This window comes from Manis pentadactyla, chromosome 2, assembly GCF_030020395.1.
Source record: "Manis pentadactyla isolate mManPen7 chromosome 2, mManPen7.hap1, whole genome shotgun sequence".
Taxonomy (NCBI): Eukaryota; Metazoa; Chordata; class Mammalia; order Pholidota; family Manidae; genus Manis; species Manis pentadactyla.
This window is the reverse complement of record NC_080020.1, coordinates 43955925-43971538: the sequence shown is the minus strand read 5'-3', so window position 1 is coordinate 43971538 and position 15614 is coordinate 43955925. Positions and strand designations below refer to the sequence as shown.

At 38.5% G+C, this 15614-nt stretch overlaps 2 protein-coding genes across 4 annotated transcripts in view; one reads left to right on the top strand and one right to left on the bottom strand.

The window, feature by feature from the left end:
* Positions 1-912, top strand: part of LCP2 (lymphocyte cytosolic protein 2) — a 42252-nt gene extending 41340 nt beyond the window's left edge. For all 3 annotated transcript variants that reach the window (XM_057491670.1, XM_057491659.1, XM_057491667.1), the window contains one exon: positions 170-912. In XM_057491670.1, the coding sequence (XP_057347653.1) occupies positions 170-292 (123 nt within the window). In that variant the 3' untranslated portion in view covers positions 293-912. The remainder of the gene's footprint in view (positions 1-169) is intronic.
* Positions 913-1045: 133 nt separating this feature from the next.
* Positions 1046-11550, bottom strand: C2H5orf58 (chromosome 2 C5orf58 homolog). The gene is made up of 4 exons (XM_036884721.2): positions 10390-11550; positions 9422-9500; positions 7676-7769; positions 1046-2950 (listed from the first exon to the last, which is right to left on the bottom strand). Exons 3-4 carry the CDS (start codon positions 7767-7769, stop codon positions 2799-2801), a joined length of 246 nt encoding a protein of 81 aa, XP_036740616.1. The 5' UTR covers positions 9422-9500; positions 10390-11550; the 3' UTR covers positions 1046-2798.
* Between the last annotated feature and the right edge of the window lie 4064 nt (positions 11551-15614).

Sequence of the window (15614 nt, the reverse complement as noted above, 5' to 3'; positions counted from 1 at the left end):
TTTTTTCAAAGTTCTATAGAAGTAATTAAAATATTTGCCGGATTTTATATATTTTCCCACAATTCTCATAACTTGAAAATGTAGGGTATTATACAGATAAAAAAACTGAGGGTGAAATTCATGCTACCTATTCCAGTTTTGATTTATCTCCCCATCTTGAATCTTTCAGGACTTTTTGTCTGTGTCAGATATAATCGACTACTTCAGGAAAATGCCACTTCTGCTCATTGACGGGAAAAACCGAGGGTCCAGATACCAGTGCACATTAACTCATTCTGCAGGTTTTCTCTAGCAAGTTAACCAGGCAAATGAACCTTCCTCCTGCCTCTGTTGCCAGCATGGGAAGATCAGTCAACTTTGGTGAATGGACAGACACACAGGACCAAGTCTAACCTTTCAACATGAACACAAGGGTTTTGTCCTTTTGCATAGAAATGTGTTTGAAATGAAGACTGTCAAATATCCCATAATTTATTTATTCTTCTTCATTGTTTGTAAAGTGCATGAGTAATAATGTTCACACTTGAAATCTAGTAAGGCACTAGAATATTCATTTTTTTAAATGTGTATTTTTGAATACCCATTTCAAAGCACTGTTTAGCACAGCTACAGAAATAATTTGGGGCAATTTTAGAAACACTGAAACCGTAATAGTTTTTGGTATCACATAAAACTGATTTTTTTTTATAGCCAAACCTTTGTCAGTCAGAGGTGATCATCACTTTTATATGTATAACTTGAAAATAACAAAAATTCACTTTCGTAGCAGTAATAATTTAAGAGAGTTCAAAACGATCTTGTTCTTTACTTGGTGTTTTTTTGCTGGGGGAGTTTTTGTATACTTTTTTATGAAAAGATAAATGAATGATGGGATAACTTCCTAGGATTAAAATTAATTTGCCTTTTGCTTTACCTCTGGGTTCCTAAAACAACTTTATTGACTTTATTGTTTAGTACATACTGTTTTTGTTTTAAAGCAAATCTCAGCTACAAATACCAAAAGAAAACATTTCAAATTTAGAGATGAGGCTTTGGTGTCAAATACACCTGGATTTCGGTTCATATCCCAATACCCACATCCGACTTTCTCTACCCTCCTACCCAACTCCGTAAGTATTTTCAAGTGATGCAGGTTTTACCAAAGTCTTCTTGGGAAGATGAAGAGCAATGCATACATGCAGACAAATTTGACCAGATTTTCATACTAGATACCTTCTTCTATCTCTTTTTATTCCCCTGACAAGTGCCATGAAGCCCTTCTCATACTTCCACAAAAGGTTTTATAGATTCTTTGAAGCAATTCAGCTCTTTCCTTCTGCTTACTATCTGTCTTAACAAAAAGTAGTGGGCATTTAGCAAAACAAAGACCAGGCATTCAGCTGTATAAATTTTCCCCTTGGGAGCCTTGGTTATTCACAAACTTTACTAACAACAAAAATTGGGGGCTTCTCTGCTTAATTTACAAGTTTTCTGAGCAACAAAGGGTATTTTTCATCTTCATTTTCATGAGCTAACTAATAGAACATTGGAAGGGGTCTTGGAAGTCACTGGATTAAAACTGATGATTTGCTAAGATATCGAGTATGTGGAAACTTTTAGAGAATCTAATTTAGGGTCCAGAACTTGGGAATTCTGAAGCTGAAAAGTCTGCATTCATTTTCATGTCTATTTAACAGCATATTCCCAAGCATTTGCACAGTGCCTGTTCTTCCTTAAACATGGGTGAGTTGCTGGGGAGTGAGGATAGCAGACACTCCAAGTTCTATGATGGAGAAAGTGGGCCTTGTGTCCTGCTTCATGGTATTATCTCCTTTATGTTCAAAACTACCTAAAATGAAGAACCAGATAGATTTCAGAGCAGCTACTTTGTAGTGAACTCTGTTTGCAAGGCAAATCAAAAATTATTTTAAGTCTCTTTTGGTAGAAAAGGACAAAAATTCATTTTAAGATAAAGGTATCCTAAAACAAAAAGCTATTCTGCCGCTATGACTGAAATCAGTGAGTATCTGATGTTTCTATGACTAGCATTCTTTCTCCCTTTCTTCAGGCCATGGCAACTCCATTCTTTTGATGGAACCTTCCCGCCTTTGGCCACAGACCGGGCATATGATCCCAGCCTCACCAAACACAGTTGCTTAGCACCTCACCCATCACAGTGTCTCAGCGAGCTGGGCTAGTATCAGGGTCCTTCCCCGGAATGTTGAAATGCAGAGGCTGAAAGAGAATCTCTCTTTTCTCTGAGTCCCCAAGAGGTATGCTCTACACCTGGAGTTGTCGACTGCCATCCTTCTACCCACTTCTGTCTGCTCTATGTAGGAAGCAAGTCTATAACAGGAGAGGACAAGGCCAATGCACAGAAACAGAACCAGGATGGAGACATTTGTTGAAGTAGTGGCATCCTGAAATCTACCCCAATGGTGGACTGGGTCACACGACCCAGTAAATGCTTCAGCTAGCTTACAGTATTGTTTGCACTTGGTACCAGAAGAGATCTGACTAACATAAATGCACACCATCCACTTAACATTTAGTAACTCTCTTTCAACCTCAGGCAAATTTAAGCATAAGGTAAAGGGTGAGCAGTACCCCACAGACAATTTCCTGGCCATTAGTGAAATAAATTAGTCATTTTTTGAAACATTAAAACAACAATAAAAGAGCCTTCAAGAGCATGACATGATTATTTACATCTCCTCATATTTTTATTTTTGTTATCATTTAAAATATATTAGTAAACTCAATTCTCCCAGAGATGTAATTCAAAAATAAATAGTTATAAATTTACAACAAATAAGAAATTAGATAGAAAAGCTGTTAGAAGCAAGTGATAGATCTGATACTCTAGACTCTTCAAAGATGGGGTTTATCTCTTCTGTTTCCTTGAAGTCATCTGCCTTCACAGGATGATTAAAATGTAGAGTAAGGTCACAAAGTAGTAGCTGGGAGAGTTCTGTGTAAAAAATAATAGAAAACACTATATTGTACCACATATGTCACAGACAGCTATTATTACTTTCAGTAGCTATTTCCTAATTCTTAATTTAGTTTTCTCCTGATTATTGATCAAACCACAATTTTGGTATGTCCCATTTTGACTTATGTACCACAAAGTAAGCATGACAAGCAAATTAACCAGAAGGGCTCTTTAGGCCAACTTGCCAGCTGTCTTAGTAAGCTGTAACTTTTTTTTTATACAAACTTGATTTACACTATTTTTTTTTCAAACTTACTATTTTTATCTGTTGGACATGCACATAATATAGAGAATCAAATAGGTCTATAAGGTATGTTACAAAAAATAGCAGTTTCTATCTCCCAGAGGCAACCACTTTTAACTTTTTTCACTCCTTTTGTTTTTGTTGCTTTTGTTGTTTTGTGTTTGTGTTGAGTTTTTCTTGGGGGTGGGGCCTGTGTTAATATTTACCTCCATATCTCTAAATGGCATGCATATTTTATTTTACTTTTCAATTTTAGGTATTGTTTATCTGTCTCTGACTAGAAGGTTAAGAGGGAGCTCTTTTCAACTTCCCCTCACTCCAATATACTTGAGTATGATTTTTGCTAGCCCTGTATTTAATGTTTAAAATTTTCTGATAATATATTCTTCACAGTTGTCTCATGACATTTCCCTTTCTGCAAGCTTCCCCAACAACCACAGTTAATAATTGTTTCCTTTTTTTGTTGCTTAATTATCATGAAAATATCACAAATCTCCCCATTGCAGATAGTGCTTGATCTTGTCTATTATTGAAAGTCTCTCCTGTCCTAGAGTCTTCTGGTCTACTACTCTAGTCTGCTCTACACTGTCTACTTGAAGACTGATTCCTCTCAGGGACTGCTGTACAGCTCCTGTCTTCATACTCCCTTCACCTTTATCCTACACTTCCTTCACTCCTCCCTTGTGTGGAGTATTCTTTTTCTAAAATCTCCTGTCTTTCTATTTTTGATCTGTTCCTTTGTTTGGTGGAATAGAGCTGCAGTAACTTCCTGAGAGGGAAAAATTACATGTCTGAAAACTTATCTCTCTACACCAATGACTACAGAATTCTAAGTTGGAAACCATGTTTCCTCAGATTTCCAGAGGTATCACTGCATTTTCTTCTAGCTATCAGTACTACTATTAAGGATATTCTTATGATTTTAATTCTTAATCATTGTTTCTCTTTAGAAGCTTTAAGGAGTTTTCTGTTCTTCCGTGTTCTGAAATTTCACAGTATTGTACTTCGAGGTCTATTTCCATCCATTGTGTTGGGTTCTCTCATTGTACAAACTAATATCCTTCTGATCTGAAAATTTTTCTGAGATCATTTCTTACAGAATTTCTTCCCATTGTCTGTGTTCTTTCTTTCTAACACTCCTATTTATTGGATGCTGGACTCCTTCACTGATCTTGTAATTTTTCCTCCCTAAAACTTTTCATCTCTGTTTTTTTTGCCCCCTAAGGTGTTTTCTTAATTTTATCTTTAAACTCTTCTACAGAATTTATTTCTGTTCGGTACACTTTTAATTTCCAAGGAATCCCTTTTGTTCTCTATTCTTTTTTTTTTTTTTTTTTTTTTACAGTATCAAGTTCCTTTTCATGGACGTGGCATATTCTCTTAGATAGCTACTTCTCTGTAGATATCAATGATAGTTTCTTAGAGTTTTCATCTCCTTTCATAATTCCTGCTTCTTCATTGATTGAATCTATTTATTGGGTTTGTTTCTTCTTTTCATATTAGTTATTTTCCTCAAAAATCTGTTGTAACATAGTTTGCTCATATTTTACATCTGTGGCACTAAAAAGACAATCAGAAGCTCTATCACCATGGTAGTCTACACTGTGGGGTGATCTGGCTGGGTGTTTTGCTCAGGTAACCCCTGTTATCAGTATCTTTAGGTCTGATACTGATATCAGTAGGTATCTTTTTCTTAGGTTGGTCAGATTCCTGAAAAAAAACAACAACAACACCTGCTTGAGGATATAAATCTGGCTGCCAATATTTTGTAGCCAAGTGGGAAAAGAAAGTCAGGGGGTGGGGGTGTCTTAAAATACATGTTTACTGTTTCTTAATACACTTATGCTTAGCACAGTATTCTCTGCCTCCACTTGTGGCTGGTGGCTCCAGGCCAGAGATTCTCTCAGGGAATAAACCTCAAGCCTTTTGTCATAGAGGAGGAACAGTTACCCAGTTATGGAGAGTAGGGAAGAGACCCCAGGGGTCTACAACTCCTTAAACAAACATCTAACCAGTCTTCCTATTCTTAGCCTCAACTTTACCCCCATTTCCAGAAGATTCTGGTGTCAGCGTGTATTAAGTCTTCGGGGCTATTTGTTGGCTCTACCCTGCCAGCTCACGGTTTAGATTTTTGGGCTTCAGTATTCAGACTGCCCTGCTTGCTTCCATTTGCCTTCTGTTTTGTTGTTAACTCTTTTGAGAACTCTTTATCTTGTGGATTTTTGTCTCTTTTAAATCACTTTAAATTTAAATCCTAGTTCTCCCAATGACTAGTTGAGTGACCTTGGGAAAGCTGGTTAACCTCTCTATGCCTGTCTGCAAATGCCAACAGTAATATTTTCTACCTCATAGGGTTGTTTTGACAATTGACTCTATTCATGCACAGCCCCTGGAAGAGTATACAGATTATGGTAATGCAGTGTAAGGGTTAGCTATTGACATGATTTTGGGGAGGAAGTGGGGTAAAAGGAGTGTTCAATTCATCTTTCATGTTCACCAGAAGTCTACCCTCCTGGCCTAGCTCTCCAAGTCCCTGGCATCCTTACTGCCTGCCATACCCCACCACTTTTCAGGAATATATCCATCACATGTATTATTATAATTTTACTTCATGAAAGAATAATCCCCAAACTGCAACAGTTAGATAATCAAGTTTGGGAGAAGTCTAAAGGTTTTCTAATAGTTTTAAATGAGTGTAAGCATCAGAGCAATTATTCACTTACTAAACATTTTCCAAGGACATATTATATCAAGGCACTGTGTTACATGCTTACAGTTATGCAATGACAGGAAAAGTACGTAAACATGCAATTACAGCACAGTGTGATAGGTGACATGAAAAGGTGTAAGAGATAACATACTGGCTTAAAAAAAGTTTCCCAGTATAACTAACCTTGACTAATAAGTAGCAGTTAACCTGGTTGGGTGGAGGTGGGGGTGTGGCAGTGGGCATTTCAAAAGATGCATGTATTAAGGCACAGACACAAAAAGGAGAATATGTGTAGATTTGCAAATAGTTCAAATGTCTTACAGTCCTTTCTAGGAGGTCTGGCCTTTATTCTGAGGACAATGGTGAACCAATGAGGGTTTTCAGCAGATTTACATTTTAGAAATATAATCCTTGCCTTCTTACCATAGTGTTAAGATTGGTTTTGAGAAGATGAATTAACTAAAGCTAACCAGATTTCTTTACATCAGACTCCTCAGAGCCTTTAATAGGTACTATGAATTTGTGAAAGAAATACATGGATGGCATAAAGTACTTCCCAAACTTTCATCTGACCATAAGAACCTCAACTCCATTTTTACTGCATATTATCAATCTCAAGAAAGCAGGGTTCGCAGATCAAAGTCTGGAAAATGCTGCCTTAGGGAGAACATGTAGGAAACACCTAGTGGACACTCACTTTTTGGGCCTAACTAACAACCACTCCCCTCTTCTTCTTTATGGCACTGCTTGATTCCATTTGAGGTGATCCTCTCCCGGCCTCCAGCAGTAAGTCCTGCCTGGTCCAAACTGGTCTCAGCAGTCCCATTCCCCTTGACAGTGGCTGCTGTGGGCATATGAATGTGTTGCAAATATGGCCAATGAAGGAAAGGGAAAATGTGCTGGAGACTTTTACAAAGAGACACAGACAGAGAGAGCGTCTGTATATGGCCACATCTGTAGGTAATGACTATAAGACTGAGAGTGAACTGAGCAGAAAAACAGAAAAAACCTGCAACCCACAGAAGTTTCTAAAACTCTGAATTAATTCATAAGAAGAACTACATACTCATTTAGTTTCATGTTTAGAAACAGGATCTGTAGGTGAAAGGGAGGAACGGATCTCATCTTGTCTATATGGAGAAACTGTCTAAATGGAATGGGTTGACTGGTGAGAAGGGGAGTTCTCCAATGTAGCAAACATTTGGTAAGGGACAGACCATCCCTAGAAATATTCAATCATGGAAATTTTTTACATGCCTGGGATAAAATAACAATATGTCTGTGAGATAAATGACTAAATATCATGACCTATAAGGTCTAATCCTACTCTTTGAACCTGATTAAAATGAAGAACCCATAACTCACAGAATCAAACAACTTATACTTTTTACTTTGTAAGGAACTTTAGGGGCTTAGTAAGGATTAATGGACAAAGGCAGTGAAGTTTGCAGAATGTGAACAGTTTACTGAAGGGAAGGAAGGGAACATGGACAGGTTAGTTAGAAAACATCATAAGTTTGTTAGAGTGAGAGATGGAGATTCAAGTCTGCTAGCTCCAAGGTCAGTGCTCAAACATAAGTCATTTCTAAAGACTTAGTTCATATTACAGCATAAACATTACTTAAGAAATAGAGAAACCCATTAATTAGTGGGTAAGATTCCTTTGTTTCCCAGCAGAAGCACAAATTGGCTCTACTATTTATAATAATGGCATGGAAACATTTTAATTTAGTGGTTCCATACTTACCTTTCAACTTCTTCAACTCCAAAGAAATAGTGCTAATGTTTTTAATCAGAGTTTCCATTTTTAGCTTATGGTCTGCAACATTATTCTTAAACATCTGATTTTAAAAGAGAAACAAAATGGAAGTCAGAACTATTTATGTGTAGTTTGAAAATACTTAAATTTTTCAGTATTTCTAAAAAGAAAATCATAACATTGTTATGCTGATATTTTCCAACTGTAAACACCTCCACCTGGAATTATTAGACTGAGATTTCTTCTTCAAACTATATCCACAAGATGGGGCCCTTACAATGGAAATGCAGATATTCCCTTTTTGGAAAGCCTCAGTACTAATAAATTACCTTACAATTAAGCAATGCTGTAAGACCTCTAATTTTATGTAACTCAGCATCTTTTTCTAACTTATTATTGAATAACAAGGTCCATATACAATTCAGGTTCATAGTAAAACTTAAGGTAAGATTCAGTCATAATTCACATGCTAAGAGGATAACAAAATGGCCACTTGTATTCAGCTTTGGGAGTTAGGGCAACACACATTTTTTTTTTTTTTTGTAGATAATTATTTTTTATTGAAGGGTAGTTGACACACAGTATTACATTACATTAGTTTCAGGTGTACAACACAGTGATTCAACATTTATATACATGATAATTCTAGGTACCAGCTATCACCATACCAAGTTGTTACAATATTTTGACTATATTCCTTATGCTATACATTACATCCCGGTTACCTATTTATTTTACAATTGGAAGTGTGTACTTTTTTTTTTTGTGAGGGCATCTCTCATATTTATTGATCAAATGGTTGTTAACAACAATAAAATTCTGTATAGGGGAGTCAATGCTCAATGCACAATCATTAATCCACCCCAAGCCTAATTTTCGTCAGTCTCCAATCTTCTGAAGCATAACGAACAAGTTCTTACATGGAGAACAAATTCTTACATAGTGAATAAGTTCTTACATGGTGAACAGTACAAGGGCAGTCATCACAGAAACTTTTGGTTTTGCTCAGGCATTATGAACTATAAACAGTCAGTTCAAATATGAATACTCATTTGATTTTTATACTTGATTTATATGTGGATACCACATTTCTCTATTATTATTATTTTTAATAAAATGCTGAAGTGGTAGGTAGAAACAAGATAAAGGAAGAAAACATAGTTTAGTGTTGTAAGAGAGCAAATGTAGATGATCAGGTGTGTGCCTGTAGACTATGTGTTAATCCAAGCCAGACAAGGGCAATAAGACATCCACGTATGCAGAAGATTTCTCTCAGAACAGGGGGGGTGAGGTTCTAAGCCTCACCTCTGTTGATCCCCAATTTCTCACCTGATGGCCCCCCTGTGACTGTGCCTGTCTTAGGTTGTTCCTCTCTTGAGGAATCTTACCCATCTCTGGCTAACCAGTCATCTTCCGGGGCCATACAGGGAAATGTAAAGTTGGTAAGTGAGAGAGAAGCCTTATTGTTTGAAAGGGGCAACACACATTTTAATAATTTTGGTTAACTGAAATGTTTAAATCAACACATGACTATGTTTTATATACAGTACATATACTTAACTGACTGTATCAAATACAAATGTAAAGAGGTGTTTCTCTAGAAACTAACCTAAGATATTCAAACCTCTCAAAATGACTGGAAAAAATAAACCACAATTAGCATACAGAACTCTAGCAATGTGTAAGGTGGGTAGTTATGGGTCTGCTAGTCCAAAATAATGAAAACAAACTAACCTTTAAGTCAGTTTCTTGCCTCTGCCTTTTCCTGAGTCGGGGGTAGTTTATCCTATTTCACTCACTCACTCCTGAGCCACTGTAAAGGAAATAAAAAATTTGTTTTCCAGACAATGAATAAAATATACTTTGCATCCAACTGCAAGACCCTACGTGCTCAAAAGGGAATGGAAGCTATCTTACTGGGTACTGCAAATCAAAAGGTTTGAGATTTGAGGGGAAAGGAAATATAAAAAATAAAAGAGGGGGGATGGTGGAATTAAAGAACTTTAAAAATGTGGGATAAATGTAAATAAATAAAAATTGAAAAACTCAGAGGGATGTGGAATCTAAACGGATAGAGAAATGCCCAAGAAAGCTGGGATCTAGTTATCCAGAGGTGAGAAGTGGTGACCAGGCTCTGCGAGCAAAGGGAAGGCGGGGATCTGAAGTCAAGACTGCGCAGACCAAAAGCACCGCTGCAAGCGAGGCACTAACGCCCAGCTTGGGGGCCGGGAGGCGCGGCTCAGGCCCTCCCCCTGAGGAGCCATTGCAGTTTTCCTTCTAAAAGCTAACCCCTCCTTCCTGGCCCACCCAGGGCTTCGAGGGCTGCGGGTGTGGCCACTTGGCCAAACCGCCACTTGGTGCCTACAGATGAAGCCGAAGGCAGCCTGCAAGCTTTCACAGTCCTCACGCTCCCAACCCGAATCAGGACAACGTCAAAGGCGTGCAACGTGGCCCTGGCCTTCGGAAGACCACTGGCCTGCCCAGGCCCACAGGGCCAGCTAGCCCCTTTGGCCCCACGAAGCCCAGGAGTAGCCCCAGGACCCTGGGGGCTGGAAAACATCTCGGCGGCTGAAGATGAAGCCTGAGGCAGCCTGGAAATTTCAACCGTCTTCACACCTTTCCCCGCTCCTCAAACCGGAATAGGATTATTTGAAACCGAGTAAACCCGTCCTGTCCAAAACCCCGATTCTGTCAGGTCGCACCTGCCCACCGTCAACGAAGCTCTACCGCTGGATGAGGCGAACTGGCAGAGGAAGAGAGGACGCGCTTCCTCATTGGCCAGCCTCTCCTCCTGGTGCATCCTGGGAGTTGTAGTCAGAAGGTTCTGGATGCCGGGCTGAAAGTGACTGGCACTGGTGCGCGGCAGAGAGGGAGGGTGAGGAAGGTGCCGACGGTTTACCTTCCAGGTGCCAAGCACTGCGCAGGGTGTTTTACAACCCTTCTCTGCATTTAATTTTCACAGCGAGGGAGTGTGGTTAAGGCCAGACTCTGGACTGAAACTGCTTGTGTTTGAATCCAATCCAGCCCTTGTTTAGCTCTAGAGATGCTGGTAAGCACTTTAATCATTCGAAGTCCAAATGAGATATTAATAACTGCCTTCTAGTGTTCTTTTGGGGGTTGACATAATGCATCAAAGGGGCTTGGTGGATAATGTGCCCAATAAACGTTAGGCAATATTCCTAAAGGTTTTTACAGATGAGTTGCAAGATGTACACTGATTCCTTACCAAGTGGGGAAGCAGGGGTTCAAGCCACTCTTACTGGATTCCAAGAGGAAACACTGCCACTACAACCTCTGAGGCCAACTCAGACTTCTCTCGCTGTTCTTGGGAATTGCCTTAGATGAGGAGCACAGACCCCTAAACAGGTTCTGTACAAGTCTTTGCCTTCTCTATGGCTCCTCTCTTGAACCAGTCCCTTCCTGACAAAGGACAGCACGTAGTCTGTTATTTTATGTCCAGTTACTTTCCTTTCAGCACTGTACCATTTGTTCTCTGATGCATGGAGAGATGTGCGGGTGGGGGAAGCATAGGAGAACTGAGCTTTGGTTCCCAGGAGAGCTAGCTGTGTAATCTTAGAAAACAGTACCTTCTTTCTCTGAACCTCAGTTTCCTCATTTGTTTCCTTATGAGAGGGATGGGCCTTGATCAGTGTTTCCAGAATTACATTTGTTATAGGGCCACGGTTATTATGGTTAGCCTTGTGTACCATCTACATTATAATTACCTTAATATTTTAAATTTACTTCTCTTTAAAATTTAAATCTGCTTAAAAATCTTTCTGTCACCAATGCAAATGGAATAAAGCATAAACAAAAAGTAATAAGAAAAATAAAAAGTGAAAGTTAAACTATTTTTAATTATCTAAGTAGTCTTGCCTCCTGATGGCTGTGATCCTGCAGCCTGATCCTTTGTTAAAATGGATTACGTGTTAGAGAAGTGTTAAAGTCTAGAACAAGTTGAGACTCTCTTCTTGATGCAATCAGAAGAGTTGAAAGAGTTGGAAGGGGAATAACTCTCCTTCAGATTACACACTGTTTAATGTCTGTGTGCCATTTAAAAATCTCTCTCATATCCCTAATGGGATATGTCCCACACTTTTCTGTCCAATATACCATTCCTTTCTAAGAATCCTTCATTTTCCTTGTGCTCTGGGTGCCTTACAAAACTCACCTCAATCCTGGAGAAAGTCTTCCTGAATTAACTCTACCCAACTCTTGAGTTTCATACCAGTCTCTCTGCCAGTGCTTTCCTCTGTCAACATTCTCACTGTGGACACTTACTGGTGTCAGAATCTTCATTTTCTTATTCCTGATATATGCACTGAGCATTTTTCATCTAATTCTTCGAGTGCTGAGTAAGGAGGCCAAAGGGACACAGAAGGTTGGGAACAAAGATTCTTTTAGCACTCACTGTGTAGCACACATTATGTTAGAAGCATTCATTTTCTGACAACTCTCTGAAGAGCTGTAATTGACCCACTTATATGGAAAACAAGCTTGAGCCCAGAGAACTTGCTACCTGCTCAGGGGTACAAGAACCAGATTCAGATCCTGTCTGTGCAACTCCAGAGCCTTCTGCTCTTTTCTCATACCAAGGTGTCTCCAAGACCAGGATACCATCTCTTGAAATAGTAAACAAGTACACCATGGCTCTGTAATGTTTGGGGCTTCACAGATCATTGAACTTAAACACACGAGTACTAATGCACAGAAAGCATACAAATATGGAGTGAACAACATAGGGTGAGGGATATTTATTTTCTTAATTAAGGACATTAGCAGAAAAAAAATAAAGGCAGAGCTAATTGAACATCAAAAAAGAGGGAAAAAAGAAAAAGGAAGGTCATACTAATAAGACTAGTTTAAGAAAACTACTACTGGATGTGTCCTTTTTTATCTCCCCATATACCGATGCAGACTTGTGAAAGCTTCACCTCAGATTTGCATGATTCCAGATATGTGTTTAGAAACTCCCCATAGACAACAGCAGGAGAATTTAAGGTGTTTAAGAGAAGTGGTATGAAAAATGTAGATGGGTTGAGATAGCATAAGACTAAGAATCCTGAAAAGCAAGTGCTGATGGGGGTCAGGGCTTGGTAGGATGTAGTGTCTCTGGGACCCTATTGTCCCAGACATACTGAAACCATTCATAGGGTCCACAGGACATGACTCTGCTTAGATACCTGCTAGGATTCTGCTCAGAGGACTTTCGATAGAATCTAAAAACCTTCCACCCTTCCAGAGTTCTGATTACTTCTTATAAGTAGATTCACACTATTGTAATTTGGAAATGGTCATCATTAAGCCCTTTTTTTTTTTTAAGAATGATCAATTTTGTTTTTCTTTAAATAGTGTTGTAAGAGGAAAAAAGAGATCTGAACTCAGAAAAAAATTGGTTTTAATAACATATTTTTCCTCTGCAAAAATGTCTCAGAGTAATGATAACTGTTTATTGTAGTGTTTTTCCTCCTTAAGTCACTATAGGTCCTTTTTTTTTTATCCCAAAAGAAATGAAACTTTAAAAGCATGATCTGCTACTTAAGGCTTGAGATTGTTATAAATGGGGCCCTAAAAAAAATCTATCTTCCTTAATAAGTTTTGCCATGCTTTACCGGAACTCAACACAGGTTGCAGTTGTTGATTCTAATGTTAATCAAATAAAGGAGATTAGAAAGCTGGTAAATTCTCCCATAAAGAGAAAAGCTCTTACAGAACAACAAGGTGATTAAGCATTTTATGGAGCCGGGTGTGAGTGCCTCAGTTAGTTTTATTAGGAATTCTTGACATAAAGTCTTCATTTCCAGGAAAACAAATTAAGTAAATTATCTCACTTCCACTTGCTCTCAGAGCTCCCATTCCCATCCTCTCCTGGCTCATTATCAATTAAGAGTGCTGGTCTCTGTGCCTAGGGACCTGCTTCTTGCTGGAGCATCAGCTCCCTTCTGAATATAGCTCTATGTACACAAATTTGGGAGGTAATGAGCACATGCATGGATCATTACCTGCAGAGCAAGACCAGTGTCCAAAAGATCAAAAAAGCCCCATGCATAAGAACAACCACTGCTTTCCCCAGCGCCAGTCACATCAAGAAAGCAAGAAGTAGTGGGATTTCAGCCAGTGTTCCAGACTGAAAGTTGGTTTCCCTGCTCACTGCCTTCTTCATGTAGCTGATGTTAAATTGGACAAATTCATTTTCTTTTTCCCCAGAATAAACATTTCTGAACTATAGAAAGATGTTATTAACAAAAATTCACATTACTCTCTGTGTTAACTGAAACGTTTTTCACTTCCAATTAAGAAATTACGTAAAAGAAGGAAATTCGGCCATTTAGGACAACAGGGAATGACCTCGAGGACACTGTGCTAAGTGAAATTAAGTCCAACAGAGAAAGTCACATACTCTATGGGCTCACTTAGGGTGTAATCTAAAATCGTTGAACTCATAGAATAACACTGTAGAATGGGGGTTACCTGCCACTGAGAGGTGGGAGGAATGGGAAGATGTTGGTCAAGGGGTACACACTTTCAGTTCTAAGATGGGTACATTCCAAGTATCTAATACACAGCACGGTGACTATAGTTAACAGTATTGTATTGTATACCTGGAAGTTGCTATTACAGTAGAGCTTTAATGTTCTCACCACCACCACTACAACAAAATGCTAATCATGTGAAGTTAAGGATGTGCTAACTAACTTTATTGTGGTTAACATTTCACAGTATATGCCTGTATCAAATCATCACATTGTACACCTTAAATGTACACAGTATTCTATGTCAACTGTATCTCAGTACAGCTGCAGAGAAAGGAAATTACGGTTCTGTACCAACATTTCCCTCTGAAATAGGAAGCTACTCAAATAGAATTGCCAGATAAAATATAGGACATCTAGATAAATTTGAATTTTGGGTAAACAATAGGTAATTTTTTACTGGAAATATATCCTGAATATTGTATGACACATACTAAAATTTTATTTGTCTAAGAATCAAATTAACTGGGAATCCCGTGCTTTTATTTGCTAAACTGGCAACCCGATGCCCAAAACACTTCATCCATGAAAAGCAAAACAGTGTGAAAGCTTGTAGGTTGAATAGACATGGAAGCCAAGAGAATACTGAGGTTTTCCAACTTGATGTCCAAAATAATAAAATACATACACTTACTGTGCCAGAATTTGTCTCCCTTCTTCCTTCAACATTCCTGTAATTCAAGAAAGAAGTTAAGTCTTTGAGAAAGCAGATGGACAAAAGCTGACAATATTCAACATGGTGCTATCTTTGACAGTTGCTTGTGATGCCTGTTTGTCTGAAAACTCTTTGCATTTGGCTTTTAGAAAATGCTTTCTTCATCCAGCAAGGCATATTCATGACACAAGTTATTTCTGGAGATCCACCAATCAGAGAAAACCTCTGTATCAAAATAAAATATGTTTCTAATTCTTTCACGTCAGCCCTCCATCCCCCAACAATACTTCCTTTGTTTATTAAAGACATAGATCCTGATCAGAGGAGTTTCCCTCTAGGCATTGCCCCCAACCCCCGCACCTCACTCTCATCAGCCAGTCTTGCATGAAAAATGAGTGTCTTTATGAAAAAAATATATTATACTCATGAAGTCAATCAAAATAGAATATAAGTGTGTCCTCACCTTGTTTAATGAAAAATAAAGTGTATGTGCCTAAAAGCAAGTTTGGAAGAATAGACATAAAAATATTAAGAATGATTATCTCTGGGTATGATTTCATTTCTTTGTGTTACTTTTGTGGCCCAGCTGTAACTGTTGTCCCAACTCTCTTCTCTGTGTTTTACACTCCCCAGGGCATAGCCTGGTATAACATGAGTCACTTTAAGGCAGAGCTTCTCAGACTTCAAGATGCACAACAATTATTTAGGAAGTTTGTGAAAAATGCAGATTCCAGGGCCT